Source organism: Ursus maritimus, unplaced genomic scaffold, assembly GCF_017311325.1.
Source record: "Ursus maritimus isolate PB19 unplaced genomic scaffold, ASM1731132v1 scaffold_24, whole genome shotgun sequence".
NCBI lineage: Eukaryota > Metazoa > Chordata > Mammalia > Carnivora > Ursidae > Ursus > Ursus maritimus.
The window spans coordinates 30,182,122-30,206,999 of NW_024424897.1; the positions used below are offsets into that span (position 1 = coordinate 30,182,122).

The following is a 24,878-nucleotide window of genomic DNA, read 5'->3' on the forward strand; positions in this document are numbered from 1 at the left end:
AAGAGGAGAATCTGGAGGAAGGGTCTGCCCTCTTCAGACCAGGGCATGCATTTTTTTGTTCATTCGGTCAATAAACATTAATTAAAAAGCTATAATGTTCCAGGTTTTGAGGAAATAAAAATAGGAGACCTGGTTCTTGCCCTCAGAGAAATCACAGCCTAATACCAAGGCAGTCAAGTAAACACATATTTCTAATAAAGCAGGGTAAGTGTCTTGATACATTTAGAAACAAATACTCTAGGAGCACAAAAGAGAGAGAAACTAATTCTGCCTGCAGAGGAAGACGTGTCAGTAAAGATTTAAACTGGCACTTAAACTGAATCTTCAAGTATCAGAAGAAGCTGACCTGAAGACATTGGTGTAACCTAAAGAAACTGGTAGAGACAGGTGTTCAAGGACCAGAAAAAGGCACGTGTAAAAGCATGGAAGTGGAACAGGACTTGTAATAAGTTCAGCCTGACCAAAGCTTAGGATTAATTTGAGTGGAGGATGAAGGGTGGTTGCATGATGAAAGATATGACTGAAGATATATTCAAATTCTAGATCACAAGACCCTTTCCTTCTGGTGGTAAGAGGTTTGACTTTGTCCTGAAGTCAAGAAGGAGCTCTGTAGAAGTCTTTAAGCAGGGAAATAGCATGCAAAGTAGATGGTTTGGGAGAAGCTCAATAGTATGTTGTTTACTGAGAGGCTATATGAAATCAGTTCTTCTGTGTCAGGTAAAGACGTGCTAGAGTAGAGGAAGTGGGAAGGATGGATCTGACGCCAGAGAGAAAAATCAATCCTAGAATTAAGAAACACTTCCTTGAAATGGGGCACAACTTGAAATAAGCATGAGCCACAAAAGCCCTCACCCCATTCTTCTCTTCTACTTCCATATGAGGAAACACAAACACAGCAGGTTACCCTTACCCACACCAGAGACTCAGGAGAAAATCAAGCAAGGAAGTAGACAGTCGTAAGATGGGATCTGAAGGATGCCCAGAAATTTCTCAATATGCAGAGAAGCAGGACTTCCTCACTGAGGTGTAGGGATAACAAGATGCTCCATTTTGAGGCAGTGTGGTTTTAGCATCCCTAAATGGCCACTTCTGGGTCTCAGGAATCAACAGCAAAGAGGCCCAAGGGCAGTAATTAGATATTCTTCTTAAAATTCTTCATCAAAGAAGCCAGAATAAAAATGTTTCCACAGATTTGTGGAGCTATAATAGCCCTATTTCCAAAGCATGGAACACACTGATGCAGTTAGACACATAGAATAAATGAGGTTCCTGGAAAGTGAGTCTGCAAATTCAACAATGGCCAGGAAGAGACTGGTACTACACCAGTCTGATTCAGGATCCTTTCCTCATCCCACTGGAATCTGATGTTTTAGTATGTGATCAGAGCCAGACAAAGAAGTATAGAAAATCTGATCACCTCAGGGTACCTGCATAAGGCTAAGTCCCACACTCCTCTCTCCTTCCTCCATGATGGAGATGAAGGTTAGACTGTTCCCTCTGGCCTCCAGCCCAATATCTTTTGAGAGAGGAAAGCCAAGTCTGCCAAAGACAGAAATGTTCTGTTGAGGTATCAACCCCATCATCCTTCCAGAGTAGCTGAGGAGCAGAGAGGCAGGACAAGGATCAAAACCCATCCTACCAGGTCTTGAGGGAAGTTTTCCAGCCAGACAAAAGACATCCCGAGAAAAGTATGTCTTGTGTCTTCTGGGATTTCTGGCCTTGAAAAGAAGCACTTAAGGTACAAACTGGAAATCAGACATGGAAATCAAAACTAGGTTTCAAATTGCTACTTGACTTTTTTCTTCTTTAAAGTGATAAGCAAACTTATTTTCTCAGAATATATATATAGAGAGACACAGCCTCAACTTAAGGAGCTGAACATAAACTGCAGCTTGAGCCAAGCCCACTTCCCCATACCTTACCAGGACTTGGTAAACCTTAAAAGGGAATACTGTCTGACTAAAGCCAGACAACTGGCCCCCAAAGAGCACATTTATAATTTATTTATGGCTTAATATTTTCCACTGATAGGATTAATAAATCATGTTTTCATTCAACTTGTTTTCTCTGAGGTATGAATTTCTCTATTTTGATACCAGATCTTAACATGTTTTATTTTGCTTGTCCATTTTCCAGTTCATTTTTGCAGCTACAGGGAGAAATTTATTAGTCTGTATTGCCGCCTTTCTGCTGTTGTGGAGCTGGATTCTCTGAATACCCAACAGTCCCTGAGGGAAGCGATCTCAGACAGCGAGGTTGCAGCTGCCAAACAAAGACACCAGCAAGTTTTAGATTTCATTCAGGTACTAGTTTGTTTCTTCTGAGGTAGAATGAAGGAAGAAGAGGTAGAGTGGAGGGGATGAGAAACAAGCATGAGAAAGAACAGCAATCTGGGTTTATTTAAAGACCACAGCATGCAAGCAGCCTGTTGATTTGGTTAAAAGGCAGAATTCAGGAAGACATGAGTTGTTGTTGTTTTTTTTTTAAGATTTTATTTATTTATTTGACACAGAGACAGCCAGTAAGAGAGACAGTCAGTGAAAGAGAGACAAGCAGGGGGAGTGGGAGAGGAAGAAGCAGGCTCCCAGCAGAGGAGCCTGATGTGGGGCTCGATCCCAGAATGCCGGGATCACACCCTGAGCCGAAGGCAGACGCTTAACAACGAGCCAGCCAGGCGCCCCGACATGAGTTTTTAAACAAAGGCTTAAGAAAAAGCTACATATAAAGCACAGCATTACTAAGACCTGCATCAGTTACTATGGTAGGTAGCAATGGCTTCCCATATTGGAGAGAAAAAATCACTGCCAGAAGAACTAGTACTCAGATTATTATTATTACCTGGTAGCCCACAGAAAGAAAAATTGTATTACTTAACTCAATATCCCAGAGTTATGTTAACCCAAATCTAGTTGGACCTAAGATTCCTCATGCCTTAGACTCCTTTCTGGCAGAGCTGACACTTTAATGTGTGGCTACAGGGGCTGGAAAATGTGTTCCCTATCTATGGTCTTATCTGGAAAAGCCTTAAGGTGGCACCTCAGGTTCTTGTGCCTAGTCATCAAGACAATTTGGATCTCATCTGAAATTGCCTCTAAGTCCCTTGGACAAATCTTATGTTCTTTCTGCATATATTACCCAACTCACAAAATGATTATAACACCAATAGCCCATGATAAATATCATTATGATATATATTCAGTTCAATTTGGTAAATATTTGTTGAATACCTAGATGTCAGGCATTGCAAGAGAGATATGAAGTTGAATTAGATACCATAGTTTAAAATCCAGTAGGATAGACAAGAAATGTGTATAAATACTATTTGTAAAATGAGTTGGGCACCAAAAGAGAAGTACCAAAAAAAAAATTTGTGTCAACACGAAGAAGTAAAAATTTACTTACATTTGTGGGTATAAGAAAAGTTGCCATAGAGGATGTAACCGATATCCAAGCTCGGCCTAGAGGGATAAGTTAGACTATATAGTAAGGAGAAATAGATTGGGGGGCATTCAAAGAAAAAGTGTAAACAGGTAAGGCAGAAAGAGCAGAAAACAGTAGTCAAGATTGACTGGGGCATAAATTGAGTGAAGGTAGTGAGAAAGCAGGCAAGAATGAAAGTAGCAATGAGATCAGATCCCAAGGGCTTTATTAAAGGCTATGGTAAGAAATTTGTACCTTATTCTGTAGGCAATAGGGACCTGGGCAAAGTGTTAAAGAAAGTAAGTTATAGCCCCTCATAGCTATTTAGCATAGATTCAAGCTGGGGGACAGTCTTTTGCAGTGGTATGGCCATACTGGTTGTTTATAGTAAGCACTCATTCTCATTGGCTATGTTCACTAGATAATTTGCATATCATTCCTGGATTTAAGGAGAGGAACAAAAGCAGGGAAATCAGATATGAAGCTATTATAATCACCTAGGCAAGGAATACTGTGAGCTTTAAGCAAATAAATTTCTCTAAATCCCAACCTCCTGGGATGCCTGGGTGGCTCAGTCAGTTAAGCGTCTGCCTTCAGCTCAGGTCATGATCCCAGCATCCTGGGATTAAGTCCCACATTGGGCTCCTTGCTCATCAGGGAGCCTGCTTCTCCCTCTGCCTGCTGTTCCCCCTGCTTGTGCTCTCTCTCTCTCTCTGAGACAAATAAATAAATAAAATCTTTAAAAAAAAATAAAATAAATCCCAACCTCCTAATCTGTAAAATAGGGAAGGTAATAATACTACTAGCTCATAGCGTTACTGAGAATTCAACAACAATAAAGTACTGACCACACTGCCTGTACATAGTAAATATGCAGTAAATTATGCATTCATTTATTCATTCATTAATAAGGAGGGAAAATGCCCTGAAACAAGGATATACAAGATTTGGAATTTACTTAGTAAATATTATTTATAATATACTTGCAGGAAGGAGATATTATAATATACTTGCAAAGTGGTGAGCACACAAATCTTAACCTACTTTTCCCACTCTGTAAATGAGATATCTTAGATGACCTCTCAGACTAAAGAAATAAACCTCTTAAGAATTACTTGCTCTCTTGACCTGAGAATGTGATATTTAAAAATTCAGACATTTACGGCATTTATTTCATTCCAGTAAAAGTGGAACATTGATATGGGGAAGGGGGGGAGGGAAGAATGAGGCGCGAGAATCTGAAAGACTGGCTTATCTTTTGAACCCAATATAATGAGCAGTGGAGCATCAGAAAAAGAACAATGACCAGAAGTCAATTAGCATACATTTTTAGTCCTGAGTTCTACCAACAGACCTTGGAGTAATGAACAATTCATTTGATCTCCAGGGCCCCAATTTTCTCATATATAAAATGAAAGGGTTGGACTAGATGACTTTGAAGGACGTGGTCGTCTCTAATATTTCATGACGTCTTTAACATCATAAGTATTTTTAGAGAAGCACTTCTCTAATCATGCCTTAGGTTCTGTTTCTGCTTTATTCCACTTAAGCCTTCTCCTGAATCCAGTATGGTCATCCAACGAGAAAGCCGACTTTCTTCAGTCTTTCCCAGAGACCTTTTCCTGAGACCTCTCAGGAGTTCCTGGCTCCATTCTGACTCCCTTACTCCTATTCTTCTCTTTGCCCTCTTCTTTTTCACCTAGCCTAGGGCTCCACTGCCTTTTTCTCTCTTCCCTTTCACCACACCATTAAGTGGGATGGATAAAGGCAAGCCAGGCCAGCAATTCCACAAAGTTCCAGCCTGCTCTGGTCTCCCAAAGCAGGTAACTTGAGAGCCCCCTCTACATACTCTCCTTCCAGCCAGCCAGGTACACGCAGACTTGGATAAAAGCCAATTCCCAAAGGGTTCGAAAAATCATTTCTTGGCTAGGTAGACCCTGACCATCTCCTTGTACCCATAGCCTTCAGTGGACTGCTTTGCTCTATCCAACATGGATAACTTCACTTATTAGAGATAATGCAATATCATTTCTCCCCTTATCTATGTTGGGCTTCTCAATCTCTCTCTTGCTCAGAATGAAAACCAGCTGCAGCCACTCACCCATTGGCATTCACAGATCAGCCCACCACACACCATAACCTGCAGAGGCAACCGCCAGCCATGAGAGCATTTGTATGATTCCAGATCTAAGACAGTGTTGAAGTCACTACACAAACCAAACATTGTAAAGAGCAAGGGAGTCTATGTAAATACAGTGAGGAAAAGAAGCCAAGGAGTGCAGCCAGAAAAGGGGAGGGCCTGGACCAGGGGAGGTGTAGAAAATCATAGATAAGGTATACAGGTTTTATAGACAGCACACACAGCAGAAATGTCAAAGTGTAGAGACTTGGAGCTTGGCGTATTTTGAGCTGCTAAAGCCTAAAGGGCAATTAGGCTATAATTTATATACTGTAATGCTTCCAATGCTCCTAAGCTGTAATAGAAACACAGCTCATTAAATATAGCCAATCTATCATCCCCTCAAGCACCTTGTAACTGTGCTGCGAGAAAACCAATCACCTTTACATTTTAATAAAAATATTATCTTGCCTGAGTACAGAGAAAGGGTGTAATTTATGGGATGAAAACCAAAAATTTTAAAGGGCAGGGTGAGAAATGGATGCAGAACTTTTAACCAACAGACCAAGGGAGTTCATGGTCTTTCTTTTTAAAAACATGTCAGCAGGTCTTTAGAAGCTGAATTTGGACCTTAAAATAGGGGGATTATGTTGTCAGTTATTTTTAGATCAACAGTATAAGGTAAAATGGGTGAAAATTGTACTTCTTTTAAGGCTACTTAGCTAAGTCTGTTAAACTCAGTCCATAGGCCTCTCTGTACAAATGTTTTAAACTTTTATTCAGCTAATACTTCTTCATTCATCACTGAGAAAAAATAAGAAGTAAACATTGTTTATACACATAATTTTAAAATGTATACACTAAATCTCACTATCCATCTTCAGCAGTAAGGCTGAAATAATCTTATTCAAAGAGAATAAGTAGATTATTATTAACAATTGTATTAATTTCTTAGGGCTGCTGAAACAAGTTACCACAAACTGGGTGCCTTAAAACAAGAAATGTATTCTTTCACAGTTTTGGGGACTGTAAATCTGAAATCAAGTATTGGTCAGGCCATACTCCCTCTGGAGGCTCCAGGGGAGAATCTGCTCTCTGCTTCTGCCAGTTTCTGGTGGCTGCTGGCATTCCTTGACTCGTGGCCACATCACTTCCATCTCTGCCTCTGTGGTCACATTGCCTCATTCTCTTCTGTCTGCCAATCTCCCTCTGCCTCTTTTAAGAATGTCTTTATGAGGACATTTGTTATTGAATTAGGATCCACCCAAATAATCCAAGATAAACTTCCTTCTCAAAATCCTTAACTTAATCACATCTTTTGCCAGACAAGGTAATATTTACTCTTTTATCATATATGGTAATATTCACAAGTTCCAGGGCACCCGGGTAGCTCAGACGGTTAAGTGTGGGCCTGGGGCTCGGATCATGGTCTCCGGATCCTGGGATCAAGCCCCACCTCGGGCTCTCCCTGCTCAGGGGCGAGTCTGCTTCTCCCTCTCCCTCTGTGATCTCTCTCACTCTTGCTTCTCTCAAAAACTAAAAAAATTAAAATCTTTTAAAAAAAATTCACAAGTTCCAGCAGCTGGGACATGGACATATCTGGGGAGGCCACATTCAGCCCCATATGATAATCATGATTGTCACTGTAACAACTGAAAGCCTTATAACAACGTATCGTTTATACAGTGCACTCAGCTACTCACATTAATACTCATAATAACTCGGAGGGTAGAGATCTAAAGAATTAGGTAACCATCCATCCATCCATCCATCCATTCATTCGCTGAGCAATCATTATTGAGTAGCTACTCTTGGCACAGGCAAGAGCAAAAGAAAGAAAAGCACAGTCCCTGTCCTTGGAAAGCATTCTAAAAGCTGTCATGTAGTGCCTTTAAAATAACTTTGAGACAAAAGCACTACATGACGTAGGACCAGTAAAAGCCAGCTGAAAGAGCAACAGTCCCATCAAGAAAACTTGCCTGGATCTCCTCTGGGATTCCCACTTTGGCTTTACCCCCTGAACTTCAGATTGCTCTCTCTACAGTGCTCAGTGTGTCCTCACAACCTGCCCACTGCTGAACGTCCTGCCCAGCTCACTGCCTAATAAAGGCTAACACTCAATCAGATGCTTTCATTACCTCCCTGAATACTCTGCCAAATCCAGAACTAGAAAGCAATAGAAAATGGTTCTTGACCGCACTAGTGCACTCTGGCTTGCTTGTCACTCTGAACATGGCAGACTGTCACAGTTTCAGACTCTACTCTGTGCTTGTTGGGAGTATCAAGTTTGTGAATACTCTTTAAAAACTACTATTTAAGTACAGATTAAGGCCCTAAGAAGGTATTTTGAAAACAAAATAGAACGCTGGGCATTCCTTTATCTTTAAAACTTCTATAATCAGACCTTAACCTTGCAGTATTCAAAACAGTTGACACCTTCTACCTGGAAGCTGAGTGCCACCAACTTCCCAAATGTTCTTCAAAAATAAATCATGAAGTGTCAGAACTGAAAGGGACCTTAGACATCATCTAGTCCAACTTCCTCTTTTTACAGTTGAGTAAATGGTCCTGAAGAAGTTAATGGCTTGCCAAGGGCACCCAGTGAAATTAGATGCAAAGACTATCACAAGTTCCAGGGCCCCATGAAAAAAAATATAGTATAACTAACAGCCCCTCCTTGGAGAATCAGAAAAACCAGCAAGGTTATGGCCAGTATCTATTAAGATCTGGGAGAATATCTGTCATCCACAGAGGTAGACACAAAAATATGAGTAACTTTTACACTAATATACTTCAGAGAAATGACTATTATACTTGATAATGAAAATATTGTTAAAATCACTTTGGTAACCCAGAAACCAAAATGATAACAATGTAGAATGAGGTACCCTAAAAATGTAAGGCTATTTTAATTGCTTAGGAATAAGCTATTAAGCTGTTTTCCACTTTAGAAGCCTTATTTTATATGTAAGAAAGTAATAACTTTAATACATAAAGTTATCTTTTCTATTAAAGTAGGTCCAAGAATCTCTGCTTAGCAGACTATTCCAGTATTTGCTTTGCTTTTCTAGTTCACATAGAAGAACTAAAGTTATATTTTTTTCTTCAAGTATTCTGAAATTTAGAATTTATTGTATCTCTTCCTTACAATATCCTAATGAGGGATATTTCATCTTATGCTGAGAATTAGTAACACTTCGTATGTGTGAGAAATGTACCCTGCAGTTTTACAAAGCACCATCAAATTCATCATTTCACCCAATCATCGTAGCAGTACTATGAGGTATAAAAGGGGAGGGTTTTGTCCACATTCACAAACTGGGGCTCAAAGAGGCCAAGTGACTTGCCAAAGGTTATGACAGAGCTGGGGAGGGCAGCTGGAATTCAGGTCTTCCACTACGCACTAAATGATATAGCCTCTCAGGTAAAAATCTGCAAGGCACAAGAGATTATAAGAAGAGACCTATGTTGAAAATATTTTACTCGAAACCAATACTGTGGAAAATATATCATCTTGGACTCTCAGGGAGAGTCTTACCCATTTTTAATACCTGTTTGATAAACTTAAAGTCCTTTATCCTTTCATTCCAAAGCAAACAGACGAAGTCTGGCGTGAAATGAGATGGATCATGGACGCTCTGCAGAATGCAAGGTACAAACAACCAGTCTGTGGCTTACCCATCACGAAGCTGATAGACCCTTCAGCCGAGCGGAACCTCCAGAAGATCAGCTCTACATCATCACACATAGATTGTCTTCCCTCCCCATCCCCATCCCCAGAGATGCACAGAAGAAAGGCAGTAAGCGGTAAGCAGTAAGATCTCAAGATCTAGATTTCAGTCACCAGATTCTTGGTCCTGTCGCCACTGATGAGGCTCTTTTATGCTGAGGCACTGGTCCCAGGAAGCAGGAGGAAATGCTGCATAATGGTAAGAGTCTAAAAGCATAGAGGGAATAAAATCAGAACAACAGAGGGACAGGAAACTAGGGCAGTAACCTGAGATCAACTCCATCTAGGATCAGAGAAGCTTTAGTCCAGTTCTAGCCTGAGTTTCCAAGATACAAAAGGACAAAGAGCAATGATGGGGCTTCAGAAATGCAGAATGGGGACTGATGCGGTGCCAAGTGAGGGCCAAGTCAGCCAAGGGAATCTGACCAAAACCAAGTAAGGAAGGAGAACAGGCCCAGCCTCTAGTAAAGAGAGACTGACAGGAAAGAGGCAGAAAGTAGATCCTAGCCTGGGTAAGAAGTCAGGGCAAACTTCTCACCCAACATAACATCATTGTCCTGGGGTGAAAAATGGGAAAGCAAGAAACCTTGGATAAACTAGCATCCTGACCCTGAGGCTAAATAAGTAGGTTGGCCTCATCGTGGACACAACAAGCAGGAGACAACTTACAGACAAGCTATGGAGATGCCCAGCACATCACCTCTACTTTTGGGAATTGTATTTGAGTTTACATGGAAATGCTAAGAACAAAAACATGGCTCCGTCAACACGGAGTTCCACAAAGGACCTCTTGGCTTATAAATAGAAAGCATACTACTCAAAGGCAATATAATGCTTTTGCCAAGGACATGTTGAGACTAGTGCCATTTTCTAGTCAATTAAATTAATGGCATTCAAAGCATCTTTCTTGATTATAAAACTTGTATGAACTCCAATTCTGTAAGTTTTAAACAATAATAATTAATATTTTTAATAAACAGCTCTGAAATATGGGCTTGTCCCATAGGGGGCAGCATGGTGTAGCAGAAAGAGCTTGGGCTAAGAAATCCGAGACCTGGATTCAAATCACAGTTTTTTTAATTCAATTAGCCAACATATAGTACATCATTAGTTTCAGATGTAGTGTTTAATAATTCATCAATTGCATATAACACCCAGTGTTCATCATATCACATGCCCTCCTTAATGCCCATCACCCAGTTAGCCCATCCCCACACCCACCTCCCCTCCAACAACCCTGTTTGTTTCCTATGGTTAAAAACAAAACAAAACAAAACAAAAAACATATTACAGCTTTCTTTTACTAGTCATATGAGCTTGAACAGCTTATTACATTTGAGTCTCAACTTCCATGTACAGAAAATGAAATTAATAATATCTATACCTTTAAAAGTTACTTGTGGTTAAGACAGTATGTGTCAGAGACGCATGGCATATAATGGACAATAAATTGCAGGTATCATATTTTTAATGTTATTAGTCTTACTATAGAAAACTTTAGTGGGAGGGGTGCCTGGGTGGCTCAGTCGGTTAAATGTCTGTCTGCCTTTGGCTCAGGTCATGATCTTGGGGTCCTGGGATGCCCCCCCACCCCACAAAGACTCCCTGCTCAAGGAGCCTGCTAGCCTGCTTCTCCCTCTCCCTCTGCCCCTCACCTGCCCCTCAACCCCATCCCCGCTCATGCTCTCTCTCTCTAAAAAATAAATAAAATCTTTGAGAAAAAAAAAGAAACAAAGAAAACTGTAGTGGGGATTTGAACCTTTTCTATAAGTAAGTTTATATATGCTCCTATATTTTAAAAACCTCAATGTCTAAAACCAAAACTTGTCAAAGAAAGAACTTGAGAGACAGCTAATTTACATTACTGAAGTATTCTATGATTTACCCAATATTTTTTTTAAAGAATTCTTTGAGTAGAATTTCTCAAGTCTATTTTTGTAGATTCCCACTGAGCTGGACATATGAATAAAATACCATCCCTGTCATAAGCTAGTCTAGTGGGGGAGACAGTTACATTAACAAAATTTAATGGTAATTGCATATATGCTATGATGAGGATGTGTATAGGGTGCTAATGGAGTCTTCTGGATGTTTAACCGTAAACTCGTAAGATCGAAGAGAGCTTCCTGGAGGGGGTGACAAAGTACTAAAGGATAAGCAGGAGTTGAGTCAAAAGGGGGAAAGAAGAGAGCATTACAGGCAAAGGAAGCAGAGCGTGCAGCTGTATTGTAGTTCAGGGAACTGTAAGCAGTCTGGCTGAACTCAGGGTCCAAAGACATTGTTCAGCCTTTTTCTCTTTTCAGTTAAAAAAAAAAAAAAAAATTATTGGTTATCCACTGTGTTCCAGGTACTCCTTGAGGTAACAGGGATATAGTGATAAAACAAAGTTTCCACTTCCATAGAGTTTATGTTCTAGAAAAAGTAACAATGAAAACATAAACGAGATAATTTCATATAGTGAAAATTCCGATGTATAATACAAAACAGGAATCAAGATGAGCGGGGAGTGCTGAATTCACTAGGCTGATCGGCAGAACCAACCATAGTAAAAGAGCCAGTATGCAAAGATCTGGAGTTGGGAATATTCCAGGCAATAAAAGAGCAATAGGCCCTGAAGTGGGTGAGGGATAAAAAGAAAGCCAAAGTCACTGGAGCAGCGCAAATAAAGGGGCTAGTGGTGAGAGAGAGAGGATACAGAGAAAGGCAGGGCCCAGATCAGGCATGGCCAAGGTAACGTAGTTTGGTTTTATTCTATTTGTGATGGAAAGCTATTGGAAACTTTTAAACAAGGATTGATATGATCTGAATTACTCTTTAAAATCAAATCTGGCTGTTGTATGGAAGAGACCACAGTGGGACAATATTGGAAGCAGGGAGATCAATTACAAAGCTAGTAACAGGATACCAAGTTTTCTGGCTTGAGTGTCTCTGAATATCATGAAGCCATTTACCAAAAAAAGGTCAGACCAGAGGAGAAACAAGCTTGGGTGGTTGGGCATGTTGAATTCAAGTTAGTTTAGGACATTCCACACAAAAAGAAACATTCAGTAGAGAAAAAGGATTATGGGGTCTGGAGCTCAGGACACCGAAGTGGACTAATAATATGGATTTAAGAATTATTGACATATGAATGGTACAGCTACAAAAATGCTTGGGATTCCCAAGAGATAGAAGTTAGAGTAAGGAGAGGAAAGTCTGGAAGGATCCCTGTGGAATGGACAGCAAGACTTCTTAGACCAAGAAACAACCGGAGGAAGAAGATAAAAAACAAGAGAGTAGTGTCACAGAAATTAAAGCATGTCACAATGGTGAGAGGTTAAATAAAACTGAAAAGCTTCTATTGGGTTTGTTTTCTTGTCAACAGGGAAGTCATCCGTAACCTGAAAGAGATAGAAACTGAACAGAGGTAGATCAAGGAATAAATGGGAAGTAAAGGAATGGAACCAGAAAGGATACACTCTTCAAAATCTTCGCTGTGAAAGAGAAGAGTGAGGAAGGGCAGTAGCTAGAGAGGTTCAGGGTTGAAAGGGCATTTTTTAAAAGGCAGAATAGACTTATTCCCTGTGTTGTTCCACAATTTACGTAAGTCTGCAGAAAACTCTTCAATTCTCCTTCCACCTTCACAGCCTTTGCCTGCCTTCTCTGCTCACAGAACCTTCCCAGCGTCTAACGTTCTCTTGACCACAGGGTCCTAAGGAGGTCCCCTTGGCTGTATGAGGGTGGCCTCTCCTGTGCCACAGAAGTGCCAAACTCTCATATTGGCCAGATGATGGGTTACACACACTCTCTACTGGGAGGATCTGGCCAATTACATTTGGATTTTATTATTAACCTAAAATGTGAGTGATCATCATTCTGTTCCTTAAAATATAACTCTCTCTTGGGTCCATTTATTTCTCTGAAGCCAAGATTCCATGGGCTGTAAAACACAAAGACGTGGAGGGAAGCAAATGAAAAATGGAACCCAGTGACAGGGAAACTGGGGAGAAAACATTTAGTGGTCCGATCCCCTCACAAAAGCAAAAGCATTTCAGAGCCATGAAATCTGCTCCTGCACACTCTGTCCTCTGCACTAGAGGGGCTACTTTTATTTGGAGACCATTTATGAAGAGGAAAAAAAATCCAGTTTAGAGGATCATCCCTAGTGAGTTGCTCACAGAGCAGAGTTTGCAATACAATTCCATTCTGTGTGGGTAGGGCTCACCTAACTTCTGAGGAGCCTGTCACAAAACTGCCAGCCCAAGATTCTGTTTTGAGGCTGTTGAGTACCTTGGATTTGTCTGTGTGTATCTGCGTGTGTTGCGGGGCAGGGAGGAGGAGTGGAACTCTTTAACTTAACTTCCCATTTCCGTGTGGTTTTCAAACACAAAGTAGAACTCCTCTGAGTCAATTAAAATTAAGCATCTCCCAAGGACCCAAGGGGGAAAGTTGGCTCCTAGAAAAGGCAACTCAAGGCAGGGGGTGGAACGATTTGGTCCATCACATGGGTATTTTCTCTCCCACTCCTTTTCTGTGGGTATAGTGGTCACAGGCAGCAGCAATTTTTTTTTCCAATACTGCTGTTTCTCCTAGTGACGCATGGGTGAGGCAACAGAGGGGAGGGGGGCGTTGTTTCCTTCAGATGCATCTGAAGATTATCCTGATCTTCCAAATGTAAATCTTCCTGGTAACCTTTTCCCAGATGAAGTTAAGAACGCTGCAGTATAAACTAAACAGTTCAAAAAATCAACAGGAATATGAAGGTGTTATTTCTCTTGGGAAATCAGGTGAACAAACCCCTGAGGTTCCACCCAAGGCCTGATGAGAGATTTATTTTAATTCTTCATTTATAAATTATTTAAATTCTACTCAAACACACTGGAAATAGATTCAGTGAAGCACACAAAAAATACAGATTTGGACAGTGCTACATTAAAAAGGTGAAGACAGATTTTTTAGGGCAGATGGTGCTTATTATTTCTGTCTTTCTGTCCTGCCATGCCCCCTGCCTTTAAGAGAAAAGCAATAGCTTTAAATCAATTATTCTTTCCTGAAATGTCATCTCCACATTAACGCCCTCAAAATCCACATCAACTCTACTCTGCTGTTGTTGGCCTGATCCACAGAGACCAGGAGTTGCAACACCCATTACAATGGCAAGAAAGCCAAGCTTCCTAAGCCAGCACTAATACTATGGGCAGAACTTTCATCAAATAGCTCCTGGGTCAGTCAGAGGGGAAACGCAAGGTTCTACCAATGCTAGCCTGCCCAGTGGGCCTTCTAAGGGAAATTGAGGAGCATAACCAGGTTTAGTAAAATAACAACTGGGCAAGGTGCCTACAATGCTTAATGGAGCATATGGCCTGAATCTGGGGATGGAAGCTGCACTTTGCATTCTCTTCCAGGAAGGGAGGGAGTGGCAGTGGCCTAAGTCCCTGGAAACTCTCCTCAGTGCCCTGGCTGGCATCCTGGAGATTTTCCCAGCTTGTTCTGGGAGGGGTATCCCACTCTAAGCAATAGGTTCCACTAAGTCTTATAATAAATAATACAACCACCATGGAAGTCAAATATTTAGATTCCTACTAGAACAGTGTTTCCCAACTGTAGGTCCATGAACCTACAAGATAATACTTACCACTCCATACCCAAGCCCGTTTTCCTCTCCTTGGGTTATGACAATTACTACTAGCTCTTCTTTTAATTTATCTCCTATCTCCCTTGTGCTCAGGAGCTATGGTAAAGAAGGTATATCATTTACTAATTCACTGCTAAATCTAGGTTGGGAATTACAGACTGAACTAGATCACCACCAGCACAAGACGCCATACAGAGATTACAGTTCTCCTTTATTATCAACAGCATTCTCACAGCAAAATCTTGAAGTTATCTGATTACTGGTTTGTATTTTAATGAGTCACCTCTCAATACGTTTTCTAGTTACTCTCTAAATATTTAAGGGTAGAATGGCACTTAAAGTATTTTTAGCAGCCTAACTGAATCATTATCACAGCACCCACGGAGACAGGCAATTACCTACGTGCCGTAGAGGAAGGAAGGTTCAGAGTGATTTGCTCAAGATCACATACACGGTAAGAAGCAAGACAGGACTTCAGCCCAGGTCTGTCTGATTTTAAGACAGTTGTTCTATCTTACAGCTACAGTCAGGCTGATTCTTAAGTCAAGCATCACCAAATATAAAGTAAAATGATTTAGGTGATTGTTTTCAGGAATTTCTATGGCAGATTAAGTAAATTAGCTCCTTCCAGGCTGCTTTCAGTATTGTTTTTAAGAGGCAGTCAAATTTCACTCTTTATGCTCCCAGATTTCAGTATTTGTTTTAGTTTCAATCAATTCAACATACTTTACTGAGAGCTTTGTATGCACCAGAGAAAAAGCACAAGAGGCTAATAACGCAATGATGATTAAGTCGCAGTCTGCATAAGACGTCCTTATGGTCTACTATCCATGTTCGGATTAGATGATCCAGGAAACACAGAAGATTCTGCATGTCCCTCTGCTTGACTCCCTCCTTGATCCATTCCTTCACTGACTGACTTCTTCAACATTTACTGAGCAGAGATGAAGAAGATATAGTGTATGCCCCTATAGTTCATGGTTCAATAATGGAGAAAAACATGCAAATGGATAGTTTATAATAAACCTTGATAAATGCAATAACAGAGATATAAATAAAATGCCGTAAGAGAAAAGAGAACTAAGCAACTAACTGTACCTGGGGAAATCAGCACAGCTACTTCCTGAGAGTCTTAAAATATGACTCCTTGTTGAAAATAAGAAGGTCAGACCTTTGAGGCACACCTTCATATATTCCTTAGTCCCCTGCAAACAATAAACGCTCACTATTTGTATGCTGAGAGGTCAAAGTGCAAACTGCTCTTGCAGAGTGCTTGACCTGAGTGTGGGCTGGAAAGAGGAAGAGAGTGTACAAACTCCTCAGCAGTTGCTTGTAGTTACATTTTTTACTATCAGACTTCTAGTGGATTGAATGGCAACCCTAAAATGATATGTCCATGTCCTAACCCCCGTAACCTGTGAATGTGACCTTATTTGCAGACGTAATTAAGGATCTCGAGTTGAGATCAGCCTGGATTATCAGGGTGATCCCTAAATCCAATGACAAGTGTCCTTATCAGAGACAGAAGAGAGTCCATGTAAATACAGAAGCAGATACTGAAATGATGCCACCACGAACAAGGCCGACAGCCACCAGAAGCTGGAAGTGCAAGAGAGTACTCTTCCCTAAAGCCTCCAGAGGGAGTGCGGCCGCACTGACACCTTGATTTCAGACTTCTGGCTTGCAGAGCTGTGAAAGAATACATTTCTGCAGTTTTAAGCCACACAGTGTGTGGTGATTTGCTACAGAAGCCACAGGAAACCAATGTAAAACCTAACATGTTCTCTAGCAGCAGCAACATCAGGAAGCACTTACTAGGACTTTAATTAATATTAATTGGGTTATTATTTAATTAGGTTATTATTTAATTGGGTTTATATTTAATTAATATTAATATCAATGGGTCCCACACAAAGTAGATTAAATGAACCAGGTGGCAGCCCTCAAGAAGCTTCCACGGAAAGCCATGAAAATGCTAAAGTGAATAGCAGTATGGCAGGTCTTTGGAGTGAGACAAATCTGCATGTGAGCTCCTATCCTGCTACTTATCAGCTATATATGAATTAGAAAATTTAATAACCCTAATATTTAATATTCTAATCTGCACAATGGGATTGTTATAAGCATTAAATAGGTTAAAGGACCTAGACTTTTAGACTAGACTACTTAGCATAATGGCTGGCCCACAGTAAGCACTGAGAAAATGTCAGGTATTGCTGTTACTAGTGTGGACACAAATGAATACATGTGGACAGCTGAATAGACAACACTGATCAGACAGAGAAGCTCCACTGAAGTCAATTCTTTGGATCTTACTTGCAGCCCAATTTCAAATCTTCACTTAACCTCTCTTCCTCATCACACTGACAGTACGTGTTGCTCCCATTATCAAAAACAACCCATAGTTCTGAGACCCTGTTACTTGTAATGCCCAATTTTTCTCACAAAAGATGAGGAAAAGTGCCATCTAAAACTTGTTTTAAGATTATTAAAGTTGTTCAGCCCAAGCCTTTATCCAATTATCTCCTTCTAACATGAAAATCTCTTTATATCTATCTTCTTCCCTACCTCATGCCCTTCTGATCTTCTTCACTAAAAACCAATGCCAGTACTGGTGCTCACAAGTGATCACCCTTCTTGTTGTGTCCATCAGGCTACCACTCTTATATCTTCAATAGTTCCCTCTCCAGTAGTTCCTTCTTCTCTACCCACAAACATCTTCCCTCAGCCTTGCAACCCACCAGACTCTCATTCCATCTCCTCCAAAATATCCTGGCCAACCCCTCAAGCTCAATCTGTCCCAAAGTAAATTTACCACCTCTTCCACTGCCCAACCCAGCCCAAATCCACTGCCTAACCCTGCTGCGTTTAACTCCTCCAGTTTAATGAAGATACCACCATTCAGACACTAAGCCTTGAAACCTGCTAGTCACTTCAGGGCCTTTACACTCACTTCTCCAAGTTGTCTGGGACACTCTTCCCTCAAACTGTCACACAGCTGGTTCCTTCTGATCCTCAAGGTCTTACCTAGACTCCCTTCTCTACAGGGATTCCTCCCCTGGCTACATTAGCAAAAGAACCTTCCTCCCAAGTCACTCTCTACCTGATACCCAGTTTCATTTTCTTCACAGAACTTTGCACTATCTGAAATTAATCTTTTGTACTTTTCACTTATTTATTTTAATCCACTCTCTATGAGCTGCTTAAAAGCAGATACCCTATCTGCCTAGCACAAAACAGGTGCTTAGTAAACATCTTTGAATAAGTAACTTTCCTGGATTTCTATTTTCCTCCACATAACCACTGCTCCTGCACAGCCCGACAACCTGAAAAAGATAAATATTTAAAAGAAACATAGCTTGGACCTCAGCCTCCTGGTTGGCCTTCCTGCTGTCTGTTTCCTCTTCATCCAGTTCATCTTACATCCTAACTGCTACAGAAATATCCTAAATCCTAAATTAGGTACAAACTCCTTATCTAGGATTCACTACTCTCTTCTGGCTCCCCCCCACACACACACCTTTTAAAATATTCAATTCCCTCTTTTTAACCATTTATTTTGAAATAATTAAAGAAACAGCAGGTTGCAAAGAAATATACAGGAATTTCCACGTACCCTTCCCCCAACCTCCCCAACGTCAACAACTTACACAGCTCTTATACAATATCACAATGGAGAAGCTGGTACAATCCAGAGCTTATCCAGATTTCACTAGGTATGTATACACTGTGCACACGTGTGTGCATGCATGTGCCTGCACATGCACACAAGCATTCAGGCTCACTTGTATGACTCTATGCACTTGTATCATATGTGTAGCCCTGGGTAATCACCACTATAACCAAGATACTCAACTGTGCCATCACCACAAAACTCCCTCTGTTCCCCCTTTATTGCCTTACCCCCCCATCTCTGCCCCTGCTACTACTATCTATTCTTCATCTCTATAATTATTTCACGAATGTTACATAAATGGAATTCTTTATTTTTATTGATAAGTAGTATTCCTTAGTGTGGATGTACCACAGTTTGTTTAACAATTCATCCACTAAAGGATATCTGGGTAGCTTCTGGTTTGGGGCTAATACGAATAAAATTACTATGAAGATTCATGCACAAGTCCTGCATGAAAATAGCCTTAATTTTCCTAGGATAAATTCTTTAAATTTAGAGTGCAATCACTGGCATCTTACTTTTGTAGCCTCATTTTCCCAAAATTCCTTTCCTGTTCCCACATTACGAATAGGACTACTTGTACTGTTTCTTCTTCCTTTCTGGTTTCTAATCCTCTCATCATTTGCATATTATTATTAATAGCTGCCTAAATCACTTTTTGAAAGTGGATGAAGAAATAAATTAATTTAGGGGCACCTGGGTAGTGCAGTCGTTAAGCGTCTGCCTTCGGCTCAGGGCGTGATCCCGGTGTTCCGGGATCGAGTCCCACACCGGGCTCCTCCTCTGGGAGCCTGCTTCTTCCTCTCCCACTCCCCCTGCTTGTGTTCCCTCTCTCGCTGGCTATCTCTGTCAAATAAATAAATAAAATCTTTAAAAAAAAAGAAATAAATTAATTTAGACAGAGAATAGAGATGAATGAGGGAATAAATAAATAAGAGATGACAGAGTGTCTTATCAGTCTGCCCCAATGAAATGTGATCTCTTTCCTAAAACCTGCATCATATTTGGTAAACTCCTCTTACAAAATGTATGTTCTTCCAGTCTCATAGATGCATACATGCGCTATACTTCCATTAGAACAGTAAACTCCCTGGAGACAGATCATTTCTTATTAATTTTATATTTACTTGGGCATCAAGTACAGTGCTTCTGTTAGAGCAGGAGCTCAAGCAAAACAGAATCTTCATTGTTGAATGAATGGATGAATTAAATATATTTGCCCTAAGAGGGCTCTGATCCAGCCAGGAATCCAGGATGTTATATTTGCATTAAAAAAGACAACTAATAATATAAGTCTATCCAGGCTAAGTGCCAAAGGATAATAGAAGCAAGAAGTGTTAGAGAAATGCAGACAAGTAAGCAATTTTTTCTGGGATAGTTGGGGAATGTTTTTTAAAGAAGGCTATGTTTGGGGGAAACCCTGAACAGATGAGTAGACCTCAGAAAAGTAGAAAAGGGAGTCCTTTTTGGTAAACATTATTTAAAGAACAAAATATGGGTTGATCTCATCCTTTGTAGCTGCTGGACAATATTCCATAATACAGATGTGCCCAAATTTTTAAACCATCCTCCTAATAACAGACATTCAGGTATGCGTCAGTTAGGATTAAGTTTGGATTCATGTCACAAAAAACCCATATAAGAGTGTCATGAACACAAGATACTTCATTTCTCTTGTGTGAAAGAAGCCCAGAGGCAGACAATTCATTGTTGGTATGTAGACTCCATGATCCTTAGACTCCATGCTCCATTTTTCAGCTCCAACACCCTATAATATGGCTTTTTTCCCAAGGTTGCCTCATGAGTCTAGCCAACACATCTTGTTAAAGGCAACTGAAAGGGAAGAGAAAAAAACGAAGTGGCCTACCTCCAAGATAAGCCAGCTCCCTTTATGCAGCCTTCCAGAAGTTTCATATAGTACTTTCAGTTCTAACTCATTGGCCAGAACTTAGTTATAGGGCCATACCTAGCTGCAAGGGAAGCTGAAAAAAATGTGGTGTACATGAGTGCATTGCTGTTTCAAGAAAATTTAAGATTTGTAACCAAAAAAGGAAAATAAATATTGGGTAGCAGCCGGCAGTGAGAGAACAAAACTGAAATCTTGCCTGCCAGTGAGTAAGCGCACACATCATCTTCCATAGTCAGGAAAAAGAGAAAGAAAAGAAGCACTTCACGCCCTGACACTGAAATAAACAAACAAGCAAAAAAAGGGGGGGGGATTACATCTGGTTCTACTTCCTAAAATAGAAGAAACCTTAATCCTGCTTGTGTAAATTACTAACTCCTTAACAAAACAAAAATTTTCCCTGAAGTCTGCAATATTCTTATGATAATCATGTCTGATTTTCCACCATGAACAATGTAACTATAACCTTGTAATCCTGTGGGTTTTTACTTTAAATACCTGTTGTATTTTTCAATCAGCAAGCCAGTCCTGAATTTGGACTCCCTTGCAGAACTTCGCAAATAAGCTATTATTCTTAAATGATTTTTCTTTTCTTAATAATTCTTTGGTGCCTCTAAGTCTTCCTTTCACACAGTCTCAGCCACGAGATTCTTTCTCATTTTGCTATTATAAATCACACTAGAGTAAACAACTTGTAAATGCCTCTGTGTACACAGAGTGACAGTTTCTCAAACACAGATACCTAAAAAAGGACTTGCTGGGACAAATGACATGCACATTTTTAATAGAGTCTACCAAAACATTATCTGAAGAGCTGTGCTAGTTTATATCCCCAGCATCATTCTGTGAACGTCCCTGATTCCCCACACATCACCAACACATGAGATTATCACTCTTTTTATTTTTAGCAAATCTGATGGGCAAAAACATGTCTTGTTGTTTCAACTAGCATTTCCCTAATTACCACCTAATTAGTAATTATAGTCTAAATTGAACATCTTTATTATGTTTATTGGCCATTTGTATTAATTATTCTTTGGAGAACTGATTATCCGCTGCCCATTTGGACTGTCTTCTTATGGATTTATAGAAGTTATTTATATATTCTGGTTATTAATCTTTTGTTATACATAGTATTACTGTTTTCTTCCAATCTATCACTTACCTTTTTACTTTGTTTATAGAATCATTTGGTTTACAAAGTATTAAACTGTGATGCAGTCAAATGTGTCACTTCTCTGACTTCTAGGATTTTGTCTTGCTTACAAAGACCATGCCACCCTAAAATTACAAACATATTGTCTTCTGTTACTCGTAGGGTTTGCCTGTCACATTTAAGCTCCACGATATTTATGTTTATATATGCCATGAGGTAGAATTTTCTCTAATTATTTTGCTAAAGGGATAGCCAATTGTCCCAACTATATCCTGAATAATCTATTCATTCCCCTACTTTGAAATGTTATCTTTACCATATGTTATCACACAGAATTACCACTATTTGTGGACTTTACTATTCTGTTCTACAGATCTATCTGTCCAGTTGTACACCAATACTACAAAGTTTTAGTTATCAAAACTCCGTAGTATTTTTTGGAGGCACCTGTGTGGCTTAGTCGCTTAAGCATCTGCCTTTGGCTCAGGTCATAATCCCAGGGTCCTGGGATCCAGCCCGACGTCGGGCTCCCTGCACAGTGGATCCTGCTTCTCCCTCTCCTTCTGCCACTCCCCCTGCTTGTTCTCTCTCTCTCTCTTTCTCTCCCCGCCCCCCCTCAAATAAATAAATAAAATCTTTTAAAAAAAAAAATTTTTTTTGATATCTGGTAAATCAGGCTCCTCCTTATTGTATCTTTAAAAAAAAATGTTGGCTGTTCTCATAAATTTTCTCTTCCAGAAAACTTTAAACATCAGTTTACTAAATTCCATTTAAAAATCCTACAGAGATTTTTTTTTTATTGGGATTGCCTGATTTGTAGATTAGCAATTTTTCATTTTCTTTTTTTATTTATTTCATTTATTTGAGAGAGAGAAAGAGACAGCACGAGCGGGAGGGGTAGAGGGAGAGGGAGAGACACTCTGGGGAAGACTTATTGCTGAACTCGGTTTCCAACACTAGGCTCCATCTCTCAACTCCGGTATCACCGCCTCAGCCGAAACCAAGAGTCAACCTCTTAACCAACTGCGCCACCCGGGCGCACCTAGTGATTTTTCTCTTTAAGAGCACTTGCATGTTTCCAAATAAATATTTTTAAGAGCACTTTCATGTTTTTAAATAAATATATGCTTTCAAAATTAGCATATATTTACCAAGTACCTACCTTGGGCTGAGTTCTGTGGGAAATTCAAAGGATTTTTAAGACAGTCCTTGCCCCACGGAAATGTACAACCTGACTGAGGGAGAAAAAGATATGAACAACTAGTGCATTAAATGACAAATATCTATAGAACTAAACTTGTGGCTCACTTATGGTCACTATAGTATGCACTTTGAGGCTTATTTTTGCCTCTCATCTTACTTCTGTTTTTGTTTTTTGTTTGTCCTTACTTTTGCTTTTTTTTTCTTTTTAAACACCTGACCATTGGGGTAAATGTTTATAAACATAATCAATTTCTATTTTACAGTCGTCCTAGGGAAGAAGTTCTATTATCATCCCCAATTTACATATAAGAAAAGTAAAGCTCAAAGAACCTAAGTAACTCTCCCAAGATCATAGAACAAGTAGGTGGAGAATAGCTAGGATTTGAAACCCGGTTAACCTGACTTCAGTCCCCATAGTGACACCTCTTCTTCCCTCCCTGCTACTTTTTAAGTTCCTGCTACTTTATCGAATGCAAAAATCATCTCTGAAATAAGGATAAGAAATGAATAAATGAATAACATTCAGCTTTCTTTCCTGTTTCATCCTCTCTACACATGCCCAGCCAATAATAAAAGTGCACGTGGGGAATGACGACACATTCCCCTCTGCCACTGTCCAGGCTGGACCTGTCCAAGTTCCTCTCCTTCCTTTCCCTTAAGCTAAGCACAGGACCCACTACATAATTTACAGAGCCCTGTGCAAAACCAAAACGTGGGGCCTACCTTCAAGAGGTAGAGAGACCGTTAAATAGAGCACAGGGCCCTTCTAGGCACTGGGGTGGGGAGGGCTCAACCACATGACTCCTACCTCCATGAACCAGGCACCGGCTTAGAGTTTCTCTCTTTTCTAACCGGGGTCTCTGGCTTTGCAGACTCACAGCCCTGCTCTGATGAAGAAGGCTGCTCAGAAGTCTTCCTCCCCACCGACAGCGACTACGACTCCAGCGATGCTCTGAGCCCCCGGGACCTGGACCTGGTGTACCTGTCATCACACGACATCGCCCAGCAAGCGCTAAGCGGCCTAAGTGGCAGCGCCCCCGACGTCCTGCAGGTGCATGACATGAAGAGTCCTCTGGGGTCTAGTCAGGAACCCCAGGGTCAGGTCCCGTGTCCAGATCCTGACCACTCGTGCGCCGAGGTCCTCCACAGCCTGACACTCACCGGCTTCGCGTCCAAAACCCACGCCAAGATGGCGCCGGGCTCGCGGCCGCCGCTGGGCTTCCTGGGAAAGCGGAAGCCGGCCAAGCACCAGCACTACGGCGGCTTCAGCCGCCACCACCGCTGGCTGCGCATGCACAGCGAGACGCAGTCGCTGTCGCTGTCCGAGGGCGTTTACACGCACCACCAGTCCCGGGCCTTCGGCCTGGCCCAGGAACCCGCGCAGGCGGAGCGGCTGGGACCAGCCCCCGATGGGCCCCGGAGCCTGGTTCTAGCGCATACCACGAGCCTCCCGGAGGAGGGGAAGAGCAGCCTCCAGGACCCAAGGCCTGCAGTACGCCGCATCTACGTGGAGCCCTACTCCACGGCCCTGGTGGACGCAAAGCCCTGGGCTGCCTTGAGCCCGCCCCCCGGAGGCCACTCGGGCCTGCCCAGCCCCACGGGTCCAGAGATGAGCCCCGAGGGCCCGACCACCTCCCCAGTGTCAGAAATACTCAGCAGCATGCTTTAGGGAGAGTCCCAGTTCCACCGCACGCCCTTGCATTTTCCACACCCTCCCTCCAGCCCATCCTCACTGTGTCCCCATCCCTTTTTAAATGGTTTGAATATTAAAACTCCAAAAGTTACAGGTTCAAGGCCCTCTTTTTTAGGAAAGAGTTGGGTGGAGGTGAGAGTTGTCAGTGTTGTTCCCAGTTCAGGACATAGAAGAGCTTTTGTGTCAACATGGAGCCCTAGACAGTGGTTCAAACATGCCGACCTGTTGGGGGGCACCCGTGGCTGAGGCAGGGCTACCTAAAGAGCCACCCTCAGTTCTGCAGCTAACTCTGTAATCTGACCTTTGGGTTTAGGGCTCTTTCATGAATTTGTGATTGATTCGGGGGGGGGGGGTTCTAGAG

The 24,878-nt window shown here is 41.2% G+C and overlaps 1 protein-coding gene across 1 annotated transcript in view; it reads left to right on the top strand.

Annotated features, from left to right (window-relative positions):
* Positions 1 to 24,557, top strand: part of ANKFN1 (ankyrin repeat and fibronectin type III domain containing 1) — a 151,240-nt gene extending 126,683 nt beyond the window's left edge. The window contains exons 17-19 of the mRNA XM_040639825.1: positions 2,137 to 2,303; positions 9,133 to 9,346; positions 23,697 to 24,557. Of these exons, the coding sequence (XP_040495759.1) occupies positions 2,137 to 2,303; positions 9,133 to 9,346; positions 23,697 to 24,493 (1,178 nt within the window). The 3' untranslated portion in view covers positions 24,494 to 24,557. The remainder of the gene's footprint in view (positions 1 to 2,136; positions 2,304 to 9,132; positions 9,347 to 23,696) is intronic.
* Positions 24,558 to 24,878: the final 321 nt, after the last annotated feature.